Raw genomic sequence first — 19,546 nt, 5'->3', positions numbered from 1 at the left:
CTAGAGCTTCTCTGGAGAGCAACCCTGTCAGTCCCAGGTCATTGGAAAGTGATGCTGGGGGAGCGGGCCAACGACCCTCCCCCTTCTGCTCCTGCTAGCAAATGAATTTGAAGTTGCACGGTGAGTAGACCAAAGGCAGAGTGTGGGAAGAAGCCCATTCCTTCCTGTCTGGCCACTGACCCTCTCCATCTAGGAGCCTAACGGGGCCGACCCACTGAACCTTCATCCCCTCTGCAGCTCCTCGTGCGCTCTGTTTGGGTTTGTTAGCCCGCCGTCTCCCCACAAAGCAGCACCCCCACACTCCAAGCCCTCCCCCACCCTGGATAAGCCAGACCGTTCACCCCGTCTTTGACATTCACCATTCTTGGAGGGGATAGAAATACCACCTACTCCCGCTGACCCCCAAGACCCTCGCAGTGACACGTCTCTGCTCGAGGTCATTGACCACCCGGGTGTCACCCTGAATGTGAGGGACTGCAGATTTAAAAATAGTGTCTGGACACGTGATCGGCATGGAGGCGCTGGGGGCGGGGGAGTGGCTGGCACTTAAGCAAACGATTCACATGCACGACTCTCCCACCCCCTCTTAAAAAATAATAATAACCCAGAGGCGTAATTTTCACCCACCATCTTGCAGTCCTCCAGGGTTCGTTGGGTTTTTTGGGCGCTCTCGGAGCCGCTGCCCCGGCGCTCCCAATCCCCGCTCTGCAGCGGGGGCTTGCTGATCTGGAAGATTGAGGAGCGGGTGGACCGGCTGGGGCGCTTTTTGCGCCCATTCAGTGCAGAATTCATGCATACACATCCACCAAGCCGAAGCCGCTGGTGCAGTGCGCCCCGGCGCGGGCGGCCCGGTTGTTGCCTTGCGCGCTGCCGCCAAGCAAACCGGAGCCGGGACCGGAGGCGCGGCGTTCACAGGGTAGAGGCTGGCTGTGCGGGCGGGTAACCTTCAGCCTGAAGGAGAGCCGGGGAAGCGCTGGCTGTGCCTTGCAGCATCGCTTCCACTAGCAACAAGAAAGGGGCGCGATCAAGTTCTGTTCAGCAGCATCGCCGGCCCTGTCCCGGGAGCTGGGCGCTGGCGCGGGCGCGCATCGCCTTCCTCTGGGCATGGATCGCGAAGCTGGGCGAGAAGGAACGCGCCGCCCGGCGGCTCCGAGTTTCCATTCAGATGGGGGTGGGGGGTGGGGGGAAGCGTTCAAAGCCTGCGCTGCAAGGCGGGGGGCGGGTGGGAAGGGGTGTCGCTCTTGCCTCAGTGTCTTCCCCCAGAGGCACTGGTTTCGTCTCTTTCCCCTCCCTCCACTGTCATCAGGCCTGGGAGGGCTGGCCGTTCCCGAAGCAGGCAATTGGCTCGAATCGGCTACATCGATCCCTCGCCTCTACCGGCTCGTCGGTTTGAGGATCCCGAATGAATCCGTGGCGGGACTGGCAGACGCAGGGACTGGGTCTGGCTGACGTGGCTTGCGGCCCCGCACATTGATAGGATGGGAATACTAATGTGATCCATCCATGCAACCCCCTTCCCCCTCCACAGTTTATGCACTTATCCAATCAAATCCCCAGGAACATCAATTGCAATATTACTTCATCTGCTCTATTATTAGAAACCAAAAGTGTCATCCGAGTGGAGCACATTGCCACATGGGTTCCACATAAACCAGTGTGGGCTCCAGGACCCCACTCTCCAAAGCGGAGACTGGGGGCCACAGGAGGGAGTGAGATTTTTTTTTTTTTTTTTTTTTTTTTGCTTCAAGTGGAAGGCATCTGGGAACAACACAGGCATGCTTGAGTTTCTAGCGTTGTGTGTTTTGTGTGTTTTTGTTTGGGTCTTTTTTCTTGGGAGTGAGGCAGTGAAGTCAGAGGTACAGAGGCAAACAAGTTCACCGGTTGCATTGCAGGGTCTAGGGGATCCAGCTCTGAGAGTGGCCCATCAGGAGCCAACAGAACTCCATGGACAGTCAGGAGGACTCTGTTCTCATTTGTCCCAGAGACGGCGACCCCTTGGCGAGTCCATGAAGGTGGCCCAGGGAAGCTGAGAGCGTTCCTGTGTGAAAAGAGATGGGGTGAGGAATACCCATTGAGGTCCGCCTTCAGCACCTTTGCCAAGGGCCTTTTGGGAGGAAGAGGTAGGGGCCACCAGCTCTAGTGCTAATGAAATTCTTGTTCCTCTGCATGATTTGTTCCGGGAGGAGAAAGGGCATACCACATGGAGACTGGAGAAGAGGTTTAGAGGAAGAAAGAGCTGCAGGAAGGCCGACACCCTAAGAGGGGTGGGGAAAGTAGCTCTAGAATGATTAGTATCTTTCACAAGATGGGCAAACATATGGAGGTGCTACGGTATACTAAAAGAGAGATGTGGTCATTGGCTCCAGTTCCTTGCACAAAGTCTATGCAGCAAGAATGATGAAAGAATCCTGCCCCTGGAAATTTGAACCTTGGGGGCGAAGGGAGAGGAGCTAATGATTGAGTTCATTGCCAATGGCCAATTCTTTCATTGATAATGCCCGCAAAAAGAAACCTCCATTAAAAGAAAATCCCAAATGATAATAGTGTGGGGGATTCTGGCTTAGCAAAGACTTCAAGGTGCCTAAAGAGTGGCATACTATGAAAGGATACGGGAGTTCCCTGCCCCATCCTTTCTCTTGCATTTGTCTCTTCCTGAGTTGTGTCTCGTAGCACAAACTGGTCATAGAAGCTAAGGCATTTTCTTCAGTTCTACAAGCAATACAAGCAATTCTGGTGACTTTCATGGACCCCAAGAGGGCAATTATGGGGACCTGTGAATGTGTGGTCAGATTAGATGGATGGACTGGTTGATCTGGGGATTCAACACTTGCGATTGGTCTCCGAAGCTCCACTTTGGGGAGTTCATCCTGTGTAGTTACTGCCAGAGATGAACAGCAGGAAATCCCAACAGTGTGAGAGCCGGAGAAACAGTGTTGGGAAAGACAGTAATGAATTTGTCTGGGAGTGGGCCTAATGGGTGAATGTACCTAGATGGACATTCAGTTGCCTTTGCACGGCACAGTCCTCCCTCAGGATACAGGGATGAGTTCCAGGCTCTGCTCAGATACTAAAGTCTGAGAATGTTCAAGTCCCTTCTTTAAAATGGTGCTTAAAGAATGTTGTGCCCAACATGTTGAACCCAAATAGATTCATTGTTTTTTAAAAAAGTTAATTACTATTAAAATTTTAATTTATTTTCCGTATGGAAGAGAGGCAGAGAGACTTTATATTCATTGGTTCGCCTCCTTAAGTGTTAATAATAGCTGATGCTGGGCCAAGCTAATGCCAAAAACTAGAAACTCAGTCTGGGTCTCCCATATGGGTGGCAAGGACTGAAGCATCTGAGCCATCACCTGTTACCTCCTGGGGTCCACACTGACAGGAGGCTGGAATCACAAGCAGAGCTGGGACTTGAACTCAAATCCCCTGATCAGCTGTATCTTCATTGCTGACTCAAGTGTCTGCCCCCAAACTCACCTTCTAACTTCTATTTTTTCCACAAACCTTTTGAAGTACCTTTGTATAACACATATACATCCTCCTGTATATTTTAAGTCATCTTTAGATTACTGAATACAATGTAAATACTTATTAAACCATATTACTTAGGAAATAATAGCAACAAGAATGAAGTTTGTTCATGTTCAGTAAGGTGCCCAGGCAGGTGAAAACACGAGCTGCTAAAGAGGAAGGCAACAGAAGGTTAAAGAACTTTAAAAGCAGATGGATAACATTTGTGAAGTGTTGAATACCTGTGATGCAAGCTCTTTGTGTTCGCCAACTTACTCCCATAACCCTGCCCAACCTTCCAGAAAAGCCCGTGTTAGCCCTTTGTGGGTGGCGCTTTGGAGAATTCAAAGAAAAGGGGGCTGCCTTTTCTGTGTGTGGACATAGGACGGGGAGACCAGCACTTCAAAGATTAATCCGCTGAAAATCTTTAATCAATACTGCTATCTTCATACCGAGTAAGAAAATAATGATTCCGACCAGATTTGATCATCTGTAAGCTCCTCAGTTGTAGGTTTACTCCAGCTACAACCATCTGGCTTCTACCTCCCTTCTTTCGCCTAGAGAGAGTTTCAACAAATTAAAAGGGGGATGGGGTGAGATAGGGAAGGCTGCAGGAATGCACTGCCTCGCTTCGATGCTGTATTTCTTGCAGGATGTGGGCAGGGAGAGGGAAATTCATAGGGGTAAATGCAGTGCCATATCGGAGAGAAGAGAGTTTGGAACACCTGCTGAGGGGTTAAGTGGAAATTACCATTTGTAGGTACCCCTTGGCCTTCCTGATACACCACCCAAGCCATTTTCTTGAGAGAGGGAAAACCCAGCATCCATTCCAGAGCTATCTCTGCAAGCCACAAATGCTGTAATCAGAATAGCAGGAGGCAGGCTGAGTTCCCTCACCTTCCCCCACATTCAAAATGGCATGAATTTACATTCCTGGGGCTGTCTGACTGCCAAGCGCAAGGGTGAAGTGCAGCTGGAAATCTCAATAACGAGGGCAGATTTTCTGGTTACCTAGAACTGATTTTGGCACAGTTCTATTGATCGGAAGTTGCCCTATAAGTATATAGATTTGACAAGTCATTCTGGCTTCACCCCCAGTACAAGTGTTTTCATGTCTTGTGTTCTCTTGGCTAGTTCTACAGAATTTATTTTGACTTGGGATTGTATAAAAAGAATTACAGAGAATATCAGTTTCAAGTAAATACGAAACTGCTAAGTTTCTTCAAATTGGTGCTAGGTGGAACGGCAATGGGATTCGGAGATAAACATCTCAATCATGGCTGACCTCTCATTGAAAGGAGAAGCTGGGAGGCAGAGTTGGGGGATGAAGTAGAGGAGGTCAAAAAATGAAAAGAACATATTTAGGTGGGCCTTTGACAGAGGCCAAGGGAAATACATTAAAATGTTGGATTCTAGAAGCTGGGTGATCCAAAGTGAATCAACAGCTTATGTCTTATTAGCACCAAAATGTAAGAGATTGAATTATCATGAAGAATTGAGTGAATAAGTTACCTACTACATGTTTTATTCGTACTAAAAAGCCAGCAGGAATATAACAGGTGGGGAACTTTATTTTTTCACTAGTGTTTTATTGAAGACAAATAGTCTTTCACTGTACCTGCAAGATTCCATGTATGGTCTTATAAGGTTCCCACGCTTGCTCCATGAAAGACCCAGATTGGCTCTCTGGCTTCAGTGTGGCCCAGCCTTGACTGTGGGGAGTGAAACAACAGATGGAAAATCTGTCTATTTCTGCTTCTGTTTCTCTTTGCCTTTCCCCAAATTAAAATCAAATAAAGATCTGACTAGGAAAAAAATATATGAGTTATTCAAGGCACAATGCAGTCTCCCACTAAGATAACAAGACAATCATCCCCCAAATTTGCATGTGGTCCATCTCTTGAGAGCCTTTCCTGCCTGATACCTACCATCCAGGGCAGGTGCTCACTAGTCAAACTCTCCGACCTGCCTTGTCTATGCATTCCACTGAGAGCCTGTGCCCACTGGGTTAGACCTTTGGCTGGCCACCCAACAGCTCTGGCCTAAACCTGAGCTGCAGCACACCACACTCCATCACTAGTCAGCCACTGCTTTGTTCTGACCTCACAAACCCTATCTGCAGTGGCCACTCTTCCAACCAAACTTGGTTCTTTTAAGGACACATCTGGGCCTGCCAAGTATGCTGAAACTCATATTGTAGAAACACTGCAGTGAACAGACTGTATCTGCAGACGCAACTCCCGAGCTGTCCTTTGACCCATCTGTGCCCTGACTCCTTTCCAGCTGTTCCATTTCTATCCTTCTCCCTGCCTTATTCTTTGGTTCCTCTTAGTAGTTAATCTCCCTTGCATGGACTCTCTTCCCTTCTCTAATAATCAGTACAATTATTACATATGTATTTTTCTTAATAAAAATTACCTTGCAGATAGAGACACAGTCTTTTTGGACCACCAGCCCAGCCTTAATTATTTCCTGCCTCCACTGTTGAAACGCTTTTGATGTGTAGATCTTCTGCTACATAATTTTACATGTATAACCTCCTAAAATACACTGAGTATTTTGCTGCTTTTAAAAAAAGATTTACTCATTTTAATTGGGAAGACAGATTAAGGATACAGAGAAACTTCTTCCATTGGTGGGTTCACTCCCCAAAGGGCCACGGCTGAGCCAATTGGAAGCCAGTAGCCCCGGGTGCTTCTTCCTGGTCTCCCACTTAAGTGGAGGGACCCAAAGACCTGGGCCATCCTCCACTGCTTTCTCAGGTCATAAGCAGGGAGCTGGATCAGAAGTGAAGCAACCGAGATGTGAACCAGCACCTGTATGGGATGCTGGCACAGGGGAGCAACACTCTATGCCACTGCACCAGTATTCTGATCTTGTTAAATGCACACACACACACATATATATAATAGAAATGATATGTTAGTTTTGTAGGCTATTTTGCGACTTGCATTTTTTCTTTATACTCAACACTGTGTTTCTAAAGAGGCTCAAGCAAAGCACTTCTACTTTAATATTCTGTTTCTGTACCATGTTCTAGAGTATAAGATATGTCATAGTTTACTAAGCCTCTTCCCAGTTGGGACATTTATACTATTTCCATTGTTTCAATTTTAGTAAGCCTGCAATGAAATTCTTAAGCAAATCTCCTGCACACAAGTGAATAGGTTTGATAGGTATAAATTAAGAAGTGAAATTGCTGGGTCATAGAATGTGTGCATTTACATTTTTCAGAGACAGTCTGAAAAGTTGTTTTAAATTAGTTGTATCAAATCACTGTCATGCTGGCTAGTTGTGAAACTTCTTGTTTCCCACATACTGGCCAGTGTGATATTATTAAATGTTCAAATTTGTTCCAGCTTGAATTTTCCATTTTAGTGCTATATTTTTACCTTTTACTCTTGCAGTTTTTCTTCAAGGCTCTCAGTGATTTAGATGCTGTTAGAGGGAATATCTCTGGACTGATACTTGGTATTGCTCACACTCACTCTACCCACTCGCTCATGATGGCTCTAAAACCCGTGCTCATGTGAGTTGGAGCAGCCCAGACCTCAAGAGTAGCTTCAAATGGCATGCCACTAGGGAATATAGGCAGGGCAGTGAAGAAGGAAGGAAGGAAGGAAGGAAGGAAGGAAGGAAGGGAGGGAGGGAGGGAGGGAGGGAGGAAAGAAGGAAAAGAAAAAGGTGAGTTGAATGTTCTGAGCCTGCAAAGCAGTGCAAATAAAACTTTCCCTATGGCAAGTGAAACATCAGACTGGGAACTGATACTATGGCACAATGAGTGAAGCTGCCACGTGTGATGTTTGTACCTCATATTGGAGTGCTGGTTGGAATCTCTCAGCTTCTTTACTTTTCATGCAGCTTGCAGCTAACATGCCTGGCAAGGAAGCAGGTGATGGCCCTAATTCTTAGGCGCCTGCCATCATGTGGGAAAGCTGGATGGAGTTCATGGCTCCTGGTTTCAGCCTTGCTGACATGACCAGGTGGGGGGTAAACCAGCAGATAGAAGATCTCTTTGTCTTTCAGACACATTAATCAATCAATCAATCAAGGAAATCCTAGCTTCAGTAAAAACTTAGGGCTGGAGATTCACCTTTAAAAGTCAGAAGCAAAAAGTGACCATGAAGCTTTGAGAATGTGTTTCCAAGAAAGAAGAAGTGTAGAGAGTGGAAAAGCCAGACGGTAAAGATGTGTCAGGCTGAGAGAGAGTCAGCAGGTACATGGAAAACGAACAGCTAAACCATGGAAAGACAACCCATTGACTACAGTGTCACAGGAGCAGAGAGCAGAGCCATTTTCAAGGGGTGTGTTGCAGGCTTCCCTGCAGGCATCTAGGAGGAGAAGGGCTTAGAAAAATGCGTTTGGGCAGGAGGAAGCAATTGTGGAGAGTTGTGTAGTTATACTGAGTTGGAGGAGCAAGCTCCAAATTGTAAGTGAGCCACTAGGACAAGACATGGGAGACATTAGGGCTGGTATGAATACAGGACAATGTCACAGAATGGTTGGTTCTGATAAGGATGTGCATAATTTTAAAGGACAGGTTTAAAAAGAAGGAAAAACATCAGTGGATAAACAAAGACAACATGGCTTTAACATGAAGACCTGACTGTAGGACAGCAGTTCAGAGAGGACAGTTCAGAATATGGGTGGTGTTTTCATATGAGTTTGGTTCAGAAAAAAGATGCTTCAAGTCTGCTCAACAGCTACTTGTAGGATCTAGCAAGCCTTAAAGTCTTCTTTATATGCATTTGGAATTTTTCTCTGGAGCAATTTAATCCCACTTCCTTGGTGTAGAAAATAAATAGCATCTGTTGCCAGACTCAAAGTAAGACAGATGATTTAAAATTAAAACTTGGTTGTCAAAATGGTGTCTTTCACATCCAGACAGAAGTGAGAGGGGAGAACTAGGTTGGGAGGGAGAGTGTCACCTTACTCCAAGGCATGGAGGATGTAGGGTTCTCCTTCGTAAAAGAACCAGAGAGTTAGAGGGTCTCTTTGGGGGACAAAGTCACAGAGGGTTTAGCGTAAGAATAGGATGGACTCTAGGTCTGCTCCTCTCTCCATTTCTGCAGAGGTTGGAAGGACCTACCTGATGCCTCTGTCCCGATAGGATGGCAGAAGGTCAGAGTGTCTGATTTCCAGTTTGGCAAGTGCAGCTCCCCTGGCTTGTTTCAAAAGTGACCATACAGACTCCACCAGCACCTAGAGGGGTCTGCCACCCAACCACAGGTAAAGGGAGGCTGATATCCTCTTGCAGGGACTCTAGTGTCCTTAGTCAAATCACAATTCAGGATTTTTTTTTTCTTTCAGGCAACAGTAATTTAGTTCTTCCATCCTTTCTTACAGATATGCACTACCAATTCTGGTATTTCAAAATACTTAAAACTAAGTGCTATTATAAGGTCTGAAGCATTAAGCTTATTAAAACCAAAGTAGCTTTATTCTACCTTCGTATCACATATAAGTAATTCATGGAGGTCTAGTTACTTTTATTTTGTTAAGATTAGTTGCTTTATTTGAACTTCAATAGAGAAGGAGGGAGAATGAGAGAGAGAGAGAAAGAGAGAGAGAGTGCGCTGCTACAGCTAGGTCTTTAAAAGCATATAGATATCAACGTAAGCTAGCACATACGCTAATATTTGTCATAATCTATGCCTGACTGTGAGGCATGGAAAAGAAGGGGAAGCAGAGAAGGTAGGTAACAGCAAAATAGGCCTTTTGCTAGGGAAGCGCCATCTACACCTTGTCCAAGGAGACAGAGTAGAAAATGCCATGATTTATGTTATTACTGATTTCCAAAGAGCTCTGGTTTGATTAGCAGTGTTTTGGGGGTTGTTTTTTGTTGGTTTGTACAGAAAGCATGACTCTGAGATCACCAGGAACTGGATGTTGGGAAAATACTGACAAAAGGATCCAAAATTTCAGTTAGATACAAGGGTACCTTTAACAGGTCTATTGTATAACACTGTGACTACTGTTATTAATAACATACATATTTTTGAAATTGCCAGGAGAGACCTTCAAGGACTCCACTCACAAAAAGCATGTATGCACGCTACTTAGCATGATTTAGCCATTCCTCAATGTATATACTTGTTAATATATTACTCTGTACATGATAAACATGTACAATTTTTGTCTTCCAGTAAAATGAATAAACAACGGGAAAGGAAACATCAGAGAAAATGACATTGAAGACCATTCTGCAAAAAATGTTACCAATGCTCTGCAGAAAACATTGTTATCTTAAAAAACAGGGAAAGACGTAGACGCTGTCAAAGAATAAAGAGAAATGATGATAGTTTCAGGGTGGTGTCTCGACTGGATCCTAGCTCAGCAAAAGACGTTCATGATGAACTATCTAAATTTAATTTCTTAGTTTTAACAAGCCCATGGACATATAAGGAACTAATACGAAGGGAAGTGGGGCAAGATGTTTATGGAAATGCTCTGTAGTTTTTATAATATTCCAGAAGTCTGAAATTATTCCAAAGTAAGTGTTTCATGAAAAGGCATACTAACTATGCACCAATTTTTGAAAATGCAGAGACAAAGCCCTGCAGATGAGGGATTTGCGATGACAGAAGTAGAAATGTAAGCCACGTATGTAGGGTGGCAGAATCATCAGTGAGATAAGTCTGTGGGAAGTGAGTCTCCCAGCAGACAGGAATACAGGGAAACAGGCTCACAGGTACTCAACAGGATTCTGAGCCCACGGAGAGGTAGGTTAGTAGGTTTGGTCATCCAAAAGGAACTGGGGAGCTACAGAAAACCTGGAAGCTGTGATTCAGTGATGTGGATTATGGCGACACAGTTGGAAACACAGAAGGCTGCAATTCAGTGATCTTATTGGTGAACAAATGTACGCACACCAGGCTTTTAGCCTTTGGCAGCAAGACATCAGCCGAAATCATTTCGACCCAGAGAATTCCTGTGCATCACTCATTGATTTCAAAGCAGTATCTGGGGATCTGGGGGTGGAGCTTAGTGAGTCAGTGGCACATATATTGGCTTACTTGATTATGGATGTAAAAGGGAAGGGCTCTCAGTTGTTATCAAATGATGACTAAGGTCCCGGCACAGTAGCCAAGTGGCTAAAGTCCTCACCTTGCATGTGCTGACATCCCATATGGGTGCCTGTTCAAATCCCAGCTGTTCCACTTCCCTTCCAGCTCCTTGTTTGTGGCCTGGGAAAGCAGTCGAGGACAGCCCAAAGCCTTGGGACCCTGTACCCATGTGGGAGACCCAGAAGAAGCTCTTGGCTCCTGGCTTCAGATCGGCTCAGCACCTGCCTTTTCAGCCACTTGGGGTGTGAATCAGCAGATGGAAGATCTTCCTCTCTGTCTCTTCTTCTCTCTGTAAATCTGATTTTCCAATAACATAATAAATAAATCTTTTTTTTTTTTAAATGAGGACTGGGCCAAAGTGTTGCAAAGGTTTGGAGGAGGGAGCCAGCACACTGCTCAGTTTACAAAGGCCCCTGAGAGAGATGATATTTTAGATGGAGGTGAGGGAATAAGTGTGGAACTTTGAGAAAGAGAGAAGAATGCACTCAAGACACGGACACCAGCGTGAGGAGGTACAAACACCTATTGTCTATGTTTGGAATGATAAGTGCATCTGTTTGGCTGGATCAGATCCATATAAACAAATAATAATCAAGAAGATTGGAAGCGTGGGTTGGAGCCAGATTGTTACAGATCTTAAAACGCCAGACTAAGTGTTTTGGATTTCATCCCATAAACAATAGAGGAAATGGACTATATTTATTTTAGATGTAAAAATCTAGCAAGACTTTGAGAAGATCAAATTGGTATCAGTGTTTAGAATGGATAAAGGTAGAGATTAGAGTGAGAAAGATTATTCCTCTTACGATCATGGAGCCTGGAATTAAAAACAAATAGCTGTGTAGAGGCTAGGAGGAATTGTCGGGGAAAGGAAGACCTCATAAGAATCAGAATGATGGGAGAAGCGATGATGAAAGATGTCTTCAGAGACCCGGTGATGGTAGAATCCTTGCCTGAAATACCAACATCCAGAGGGGATGCTGATTTGGTGGCGGAAGTGGAGTTGGCTTGGAGATCTAGGTGGTAATGTGATATGAACCTTCTTAGACAAGGAGTCCTACAGGTCATCAATCACATAGACCGCATTTGCAGGTCAGTAAAGAGATGAAACCTCAAGGTATATGACAGGTTTTCAAGAAGTTCATGGAAATGTATATTACAGAAAGCTGTGCATAGATCTCAAAACACGTGCACCCAACTCAACTTGCTTCTTGCTTCTTCTGCCTTCCCTCTCGGGGAACAGAGCACTTCTTTCTCTCTTGGGTGCTGGGTCTCTCCTTGTCCATTTGATTCTGGTGGGTGGGGTGTACAATGATGGGAATCTCACTCCACAGGCTATGAAGGAATTCTTGCAGAGGATGCTCCAGCTGCTTGGGTGCCTGCCATTCGTGTGGGACACCTAACTGGAGTTCTGGGCTCCTGGTGTCAGTCTAGCCTAGGCTGCTTGCATGGAATCTCTGCCTAAATTTCAAGTAGATGAAAACAAATACATATTAGAATAGAAATACCACTGAACAGTGAATTTTATATATCTATATCTATACCTCCAATAACTCCTAGCCTAGATTCATACCAGAAATGGGTCATTTCCTGCAGACAGAATGCTCAAGGGAAGCCCTCCTATTCTACTTCCTGAAAGGAAAAGTAACTCCTAAAGCTGCAGATGGTGCTTTGTCCCACGCCCTCCCTTAAGCAGCATGATGGTGGTGACAACAGGAGGACATAAAAAGGGAAATTTGGAAAAAGAGGAATTCGGGTTCAAAGAATGGGGAAGATCCCCATTGCATTTTTTTTTTATCTCAGTCCCCTTGCCCACTGCCACCTTAACCCTCCATGCAAGATGTTTGAGGAAGTGCATTCCAAGGTGTGGTCACAACAGTTCCAGCTTTCTAGCTAGATGACTAAAGAAAAGGAATCTCTCTATCCCAACAAACTGGTTATCTTGAAGAATACTGTACCAAGGTGAATGATCAGGAAGGTAAACCCATAAAACCAGAGATCAAATGCTTAAGTTCCACCCTGAGCTGCACAAATGAGCCTAACGATGTTTTTGAAAATGGAACAGATTGCCCACAGCCCAGGCCTAAGACAGAGATCTGGGTGGCATATGTGCCGGAGCGATTTGGAGCAGTCCAGTCTGGAAATGGAGCTGGAATTGCAACAACCAGCTACAGAGGAGAATTGAACCAAGTGAATTGAACCTGAAGCCAACCAGATTGCCTCCCTGCTAAAACAAAGCTAGTAAATTTCTCCATGGAATTGAAGTATAGGATCAGAATCTCAGAAAAATAATATTCAAGATGTCCAGTTCTGGCTACATGGCTTCTGATTTAGTTCTCTCCTAGGGCACCTGTGAGCAGCGGATGAGCATTTGGTTATTTGAGTTCCTGTCACCCAAAGGGGAGACCTGGATGTAATTTATGGCTCCTGACTTTGGCCTGGCTTGCCCTGGCTATTGTGAAAGTGTGGGGGTTGAACCAGCAGACACAAAAGATTCTCTTTCTCTTTCTCTTTCTTTTTCTCTTTCTCTTTCTCTTTCTCTTTCTCTTTTTCTTTCTTTCTCCATCCCCAGCCCCTAGCTTTCAAATGAATATGACAGATGCACCTTAAAAAACCAACAGGCTTAACATTACGTTATGCGTATCCTGTTTTATTGCCATGCATTTTCTTTGCCTTGCATTTTCTAAATGCTTAAGAAATTTCTAAGTGCTTCCAACAAAGCATCTGTAAAGATTTTTATTTTCATCCCACACTACATCTTTATGATAAAGTCTTAAAATGAATTCCACCTTTAAGATCACATGCAGTCCTAAAACCGTTAACAATTATCAAAGTCTCATTTCTCTGTCAGGCTAAATAACCTGCTACCATTAGGTTTATCAAGTTTCAGCTCACCAATCCTAACAATTACTCAATATGATCACTTAAATTCATATTTGCTACTGGAGAACATGTTATCTCAAAATATGCTGCTCTGACACATTGACAATTTTGAATTAAAGTCACTTTAAAAAACAGCAGGTACAAAAAGATCTCTCTGTACTTCATTCTGTTTCTCAAAACAGATGATATTTACATGTGAAAAACACTCTCCCTAAGCCAATAAAGAAAATAAATTTCTAAAAGATTTATTTTCTTTATTTAAAAATCAAAGTTATAGAAGGGCAGTGGAGCGGACAAAGAGAAATATTCCATGTACTGATTCACTCCCTAATGGACACAGCATCTGGAGTTAGGCTAGGCCAGACCCAGGAGCCAACGGCTCCATCCGGGTCTCTCCCATGGCTGCAGAGGCACCCTCAGTAGAGCCATCCTCTGCTGCTCTCCCAGGAGCTTTAGCAGGGAGCTGGACTGGAAGTGCAGCAGCCAGAACACAAAATGATGCCAAGATGGGATGCTGGCATCATAAGCCCTGGCTTAACTCAGTGCACCACACCACTGGTTCCTGGACATAATACCTTATCATCAAGGACAGAAAGTTGAAGTGGAGGGGAATCTGAACAAACCAACTCTGTTTAACTAACCTCACCTTAGCACAGGCTCCATAGCTCTATCACATTCTAGAACTTATTCTTGTGTAATTCAGTATATTAGGCAATTTCCTATGTGTAGCTATATTGAATAAATATGTATCCATTTCTCCTATCAGTCTTATGTCATTTTAATTCTCAGAGCCCCAAAAAGGAGATTGAGTCTTGCCCTTCACTCCCACCATACACACACAATTTTTTTCAATAGATTATTATTTTTAGAGCAGTTATAGGTCCACAGCAAAACTTAAAAGGAAGATGGAAAATAAGAGTAAAAAAGAGAGAGCAAGAGAGGGAGGATAAAAAAGAACAAAAAAAATTAAAATGTGCGTAAGAGAAACTCCAGATTGCCCTTAAGGATCCCTCCTCTCAATTAGACAATCAGCTGATTTCTCATTAGAAACCTTACAGGCTAGGGGAGGAACATAGTTGAAGTCACAAGAGAAAATGCCAACCTAGAATTTTGTATCCTGAAAACCTGCCACTTATAAATGAATGGGAACAAAACACCTTTCAGAACAGAAATGGAAAATATTTTTCACTATGTGGCAATCTGGGTTTTTTTTATGATTTTATTTATTTTTATCAAAAAGGCAGATATAAAGAGAAAAAGGAGAAACAGAGGCTTCGATCTTCCATCTGCTGGTTCATTCCCCCAAGTGGCCACAACAGTCGGAGCTGAGCTGATCTGAAGCCAGGAGTCAAGAGCTCTTCCGGGTCTCCCACATGGGTGTAGGGTCCCAAGGCTTTGGGCCATGCTCAACAGCTTTACCGGGCCAAAAACAGGGAGCTGGATGGGAAGTGGGAACGCTGGGATTAGAACTGGCACACAATATGGTATCCCAACATGTGCAAGGAGAAGATTTTAGCTGCTGGGCTACTGTGCCAGGCTCCACTGCTTGGCAGTCTTAGGAGTATTGTACTACACGTTTAAACAGAGAATCATAATCATTGTTTTTATTTTTATTTTTATTTTTTTTAAAGATTTTATTTTATTTTTATTGGAAAGGTGGATATACAGAGAGGAGAGACAGAGAGGAAGATCTTCCGTCCGATGAGTCACTCCCCAAGTGAGCGCAACGGTCCGATGCTATGCCGATCCGAAGCCAGGAGCCTCTTCCGGGTCTCCCGCGCGGGTGCAGGGTCCCAAAGCTTTGGGCCGTCCTCGACTGCTTTCCCAGGCCACAAGCAGGGAGCTGGATGGGAAGAGGGGCCGCCGGGATTAGAACCGGCGCCCATATGGGATCCCGGGCGTGCAAGGCGAGGACCTTAACCACTGTGCCACCGCGCTGGGCCCGAGAATCATAATCATTGTAATGAAAGAATATGAGGGCAGAAATCTTCTAGTAAAATAGAAAGGAAAGCCAAAGCAAACAATAGGAATATTTAATTTAAAAAATGATAATGTCAAGCTGTATTTATCAATAGTAACCTTGAATGTGATTGGCCCAGAGTTTCCAATTAAAAGGTAAAAATTGGCTGAATGATTAAAAAAAAAAAAAAGACAATACTCATTTATTTGCTGCCCGCAAGAAACAGACTCCAACAACAAAAATACAGACTGGAAGGGAAAGGATGGGAAAAGATATTCCATGCTAATAGCAACAAACAAACAAACAAACAAAAAAGAACAGACAAAATAGATTTTAGCACAGAAATGATTAGAAGAGATGAAGAAACACATTACACATTGATTAAGGGGTCAATTCAACAGGAAGATGTAACTATATGAGATGCATATGAACCCAATGCAAGGGTGCCTGTTTAAAACAGATGTTAATTGATGTAAAGAAAGATGTAGACTCCATAAGAATAATAATAATGGGGGACTTCAGCACCCACTTTGATCAATGGATCAGTCAATTAGGCAGAAAATTAACAAAGAGTCAACAAAGGATATCTACACTCTGAATCAAATGGATCTAATAGATACCTACAGAATGTTTCATCCCACTATTGCAGAATACACATTCTGTTCATCAGTACGTGAAACTTACTACAGGATAGATCATGTATTAGACCATAAAGTAAGTATCAGCAAATTAAAAAAAAAATTAAAATCCCACTGTAGGTCTTTTCTGACCTCAACGGAATGAATCTAGGACTCAAAACTTAAGAAATTTGGATTGCTTTCATCCCACAATGGAATGAAATTGGAAATGAACAGTTCAAGATCTGGAACCAAACATGGATGCCCACTTCTCACTACTTCTATTCCATATGGTCCTGAAACTTTTAGCTAGATGTAATAGGGGGAAAAAAATCAAAGGGATACAATTTGGAAAGAAGGTCAAGTTAGCCCTGTTTGCAGATGACATGGTTCACTATATAAGAGAACCAAAAGACTCTCCCTAGAGACTGTTGGAACTCATATGAAAGTTTGATAAAATTGCACTTTATAAAATAAATACACCAAAAAAAAACAATAGCCTTTGTATTTACAAACAATGCAATGATTGAAAAAGAACCTATAAGGTAAATCACATTTATAATAGCTATAAAAAATTTAACTACTTTGGGATATATTTAAATAAGGATGTCAAATATCTCTGTAAAGAAATAAGGAAAGAAGTAGAAAACAAGCAAAACAAACAAAAATGGATGAATATTCCATGTTCATGGGTTGAAAGAATTAATATAAAAAATATACTACCAGCAACAACTTACAAGATTATCTCTTCAACAAAGAATGCTAGGAAAAATCAAATCTATGCAAACATAAATACAAACAAGACCCCTTCCTTCATATTATACCTTACAAAAATCAAGACTAAATGAATCAAGGATCTAAATCTATGAAGTGATACCATTAAGTTATTAAAGGAAAACATTGGGGAAACTGCAAGAAATATGCAAAGATTTCTTGGAAAAACTCCAGAAGATAAAAATATAAAAATAGGATTACATTTAACTAAGAAGCTTCTATACTGCAAAGAAAGAAATCACTCAACAAAGAGGAAACTGACAGAATGGGAGAAAATATTTGTGAACTATCCAATTCACAAAGGATTAACATCCAGGATGTATGAAGAGCTCAAGAAACTCAACAGCAACAAAACAATCCAGAAAAGAAATGGGCAAAGCATATGAACAGGGAATGTTCAAGCACTGAAACTTAAGTCACCAACAGACACATGAAAAAAATGCTCAGGAGTATTAGCTTTCAGAGAGATGCAAATAAAATCACAATGATATTTTACCTCATCCCAGTTACAATGTCATCCAAAATTCAAAAAACATATGCTGGATGTAGGGACAAGAGAAGCCTGTTACATTATTGATGGGAAGGTAATGCAGTAACACCATTATGGAAGACAGTATGGAGATTTCTCAGAGATCTGAAAGTAGACCAATCATGTGACCCAGCCAACCATTCCTTGGAATTTACCCAAATAAAGTGAAATCACCATGAAAGAGTTTTTTGTTTTTGTTTTGTGTGTTTTTTTGTTTTGTTTTTGTTTTTGTTTTGTGCTCCCATGCTTATTACAGCTCAATTCACAGTAGCAAAGACATGGAACCCAACTAGACATCCATCACCCGCAGATAAAGAAAATGTGGTTATTTATGCACCATAGAATACTGCTCAGCCATAAAAAGAATGAAATCTGTAGCAACATGGACACAACTGGAAAAAAAATTATTGTTAGGTGAAATAAGTCCATCTCAGAAATACACTTATGTCTTGTCTTATTTAGCAGTTAAGATAGAAAACAAAAAGCCAAAATGAACAAGAATAAAGTCATCGTTCTGAGATATGGTTTTTAGATTTAGTCCTTGTCTCTATTTACATGGAACTTTGGTTTTTCTACTCTTTACTTGCTGAAAGTTATGAACTATGGCAAATTATGCTTATAAATATTAAGTAGCTTACAAGTATGTCTCAACAAACACTGATGAGCAGAGGGGATGGTAGAAGAAGGACTGGATGAAAGCAGGGGTGTGGGGGGGAAATGGGTCATATGATTAGTTGAGAAAGACGCTATAGATGCTGTAACACAACAGAAAAAACCCAGACCTTGGGTCAGGCACTGGGGCAAGGCAGGTGAAGCTCCCCTGTGCTTGCTGTGATGCAAGCATTCTCTAGGAGCTGTTAACTGAGCCCTGGCTACTCCACTTCTTATCTAGTTACTGCTAATATGCATGGGAAGGCAGTGAAAGATGGCCAAAGTACTTAGACCCTCCTCCCAGGTGGGGGACGCTGAAGGAGTTCCAGGTTCGTGGCTTCTACCTGGTCCAGTTTCAGTTTTGCAGCTATTTACAGAGTGAATTATGGATAGAGGGGCTACATGTTTCTCTCTGCCTTTCAAATGAGTGCTTAACTGAGTCCAAACCAAAAAAAAAAAAAAAGGGAGAAATAACTCAGATCTCAAAGTGAATATACTCTTGTAGTTAATACTTCAAAACAGAAATCTGCGGTCAACCTGGGTTTTGATTTTGTAAATAAACTATTCTTATGTATATGCTTAAGGGATTTTTTTCTTTATTCTAATAATTGAAATGTGAATATTCACTAAGTGAGTGGCTGTAGGTCTCGTTGAACACCAAAGCTGAGAATCACAGATGTAAAAGGAATGGAGGTGGGTACTGAAGCCAGCCCAAACCAGTTGTGGTGCACCTGGTTATTAACTTATCTTGAAGACAGTAATATGGTATAAACACAGTAACACAAAGATAGTCTGTATTTTGAATCTCAGTCACTTTTATGAAGAACTGAGGATTACTTGGGAGCAGGATGTGGGCTTCAAATGAACTACAGCTGTGTCAAAGCAAGAGCGAGGAGTGCTATTTCACCACTGATATTGTTTAGAATTATTAGTGTATGGTAATAATAAACAGCAGGTTAATTGTGTCTCGTTGGTTTTCTTTTCTTTTCCTTTTTTCTTGATTCATTTATCTGAAAGGCAGAGTGATAGGGAGAAATGAGTTAGGGAGTGATAAGATAGGAAGGGAGGAAGAGTGGGAGGCAGAAACAGAGAGAGCGAGCTAGGGAATTGATTGATCGATTCATTTCCACCTGCTGGCTCACTTGCCAGATGTTTGCAACAGCTGAGGTTGGGCCATGCTGAAGTCAGGAGCCTGAAACTACACAGGAGCTTCCATGTGGATGGTAAGGGGCCAAGTACCTAGACCATCATTTGCTGCCTTTCCAGTGTGCTGACAGGAAACTGGATTGGAAGCAGAGTAGCTAAGACGGGAGATGGCACTCCAATATAAGTGTATCCCAAGTGATGCCTTAACAGACTATGTCACAACGTCCACTGCAGTTGGTTTTATTCTTTTTTAAAAAAATTCTTTACATCATTTTAAGTTACTGAGCCCATTCACTCATTTAGGCACACACACACACGGTAGTGATAGATGCATCTCCTATCCCTGGTTCACTTACACCAAATGCCAACAATAGCAGGGATTGGGACAGGCCAAAGCCAGGAGCAGGAA

General features: G+C 43.0%; 1 protein-coding gene across 1 annotated transcript in view; it reads right to left on the bottom strand.

Annotated features, from left to right (window-relative positions):
• Nucleotides 1–1,518, bottom strand: part of LOC121154675 (regulator of G protein signaling 7 binding protein) — a 104,520-nt gene extending 103,002 nt beyond the window's left edge. The window contains exon 1 of the mRNA XM_040977703.1: nt 628–1,518. Within this exon, the coding sequence (XP_040833637.1) occupies nt 628–792 (165 nt within the window). The 5' untranslated portion in view covers nt 793–1,518. The remainder of the gene's footprint in view (nt 1–627) is intronic.
• Nucleotides 1,519–19,546: the final 18,028 nt, after the last annotated feature.

This window comes from Ochotona curzoniae, unplaced genomic scaffold (assembly GCF_017591425.1).
Source record: "Ochotona curzoniae isolate NIBS_2020 unplaced genomic scaffold, NIBS_Ocur_1.0 contig_2754, whole genome shotgun sequence".
NCBI classification, from domain to species: Eukaryota; Metazoa; Chordata; class Mammalia; order Lagomorpha; family Ochotonidae; genus Ochotona; species Ochotona curzoniae.
Note: the sequence above shows the minus strand (reverse complement) of the source record. Positions and strands in the feature narration are given on the sequence as shown.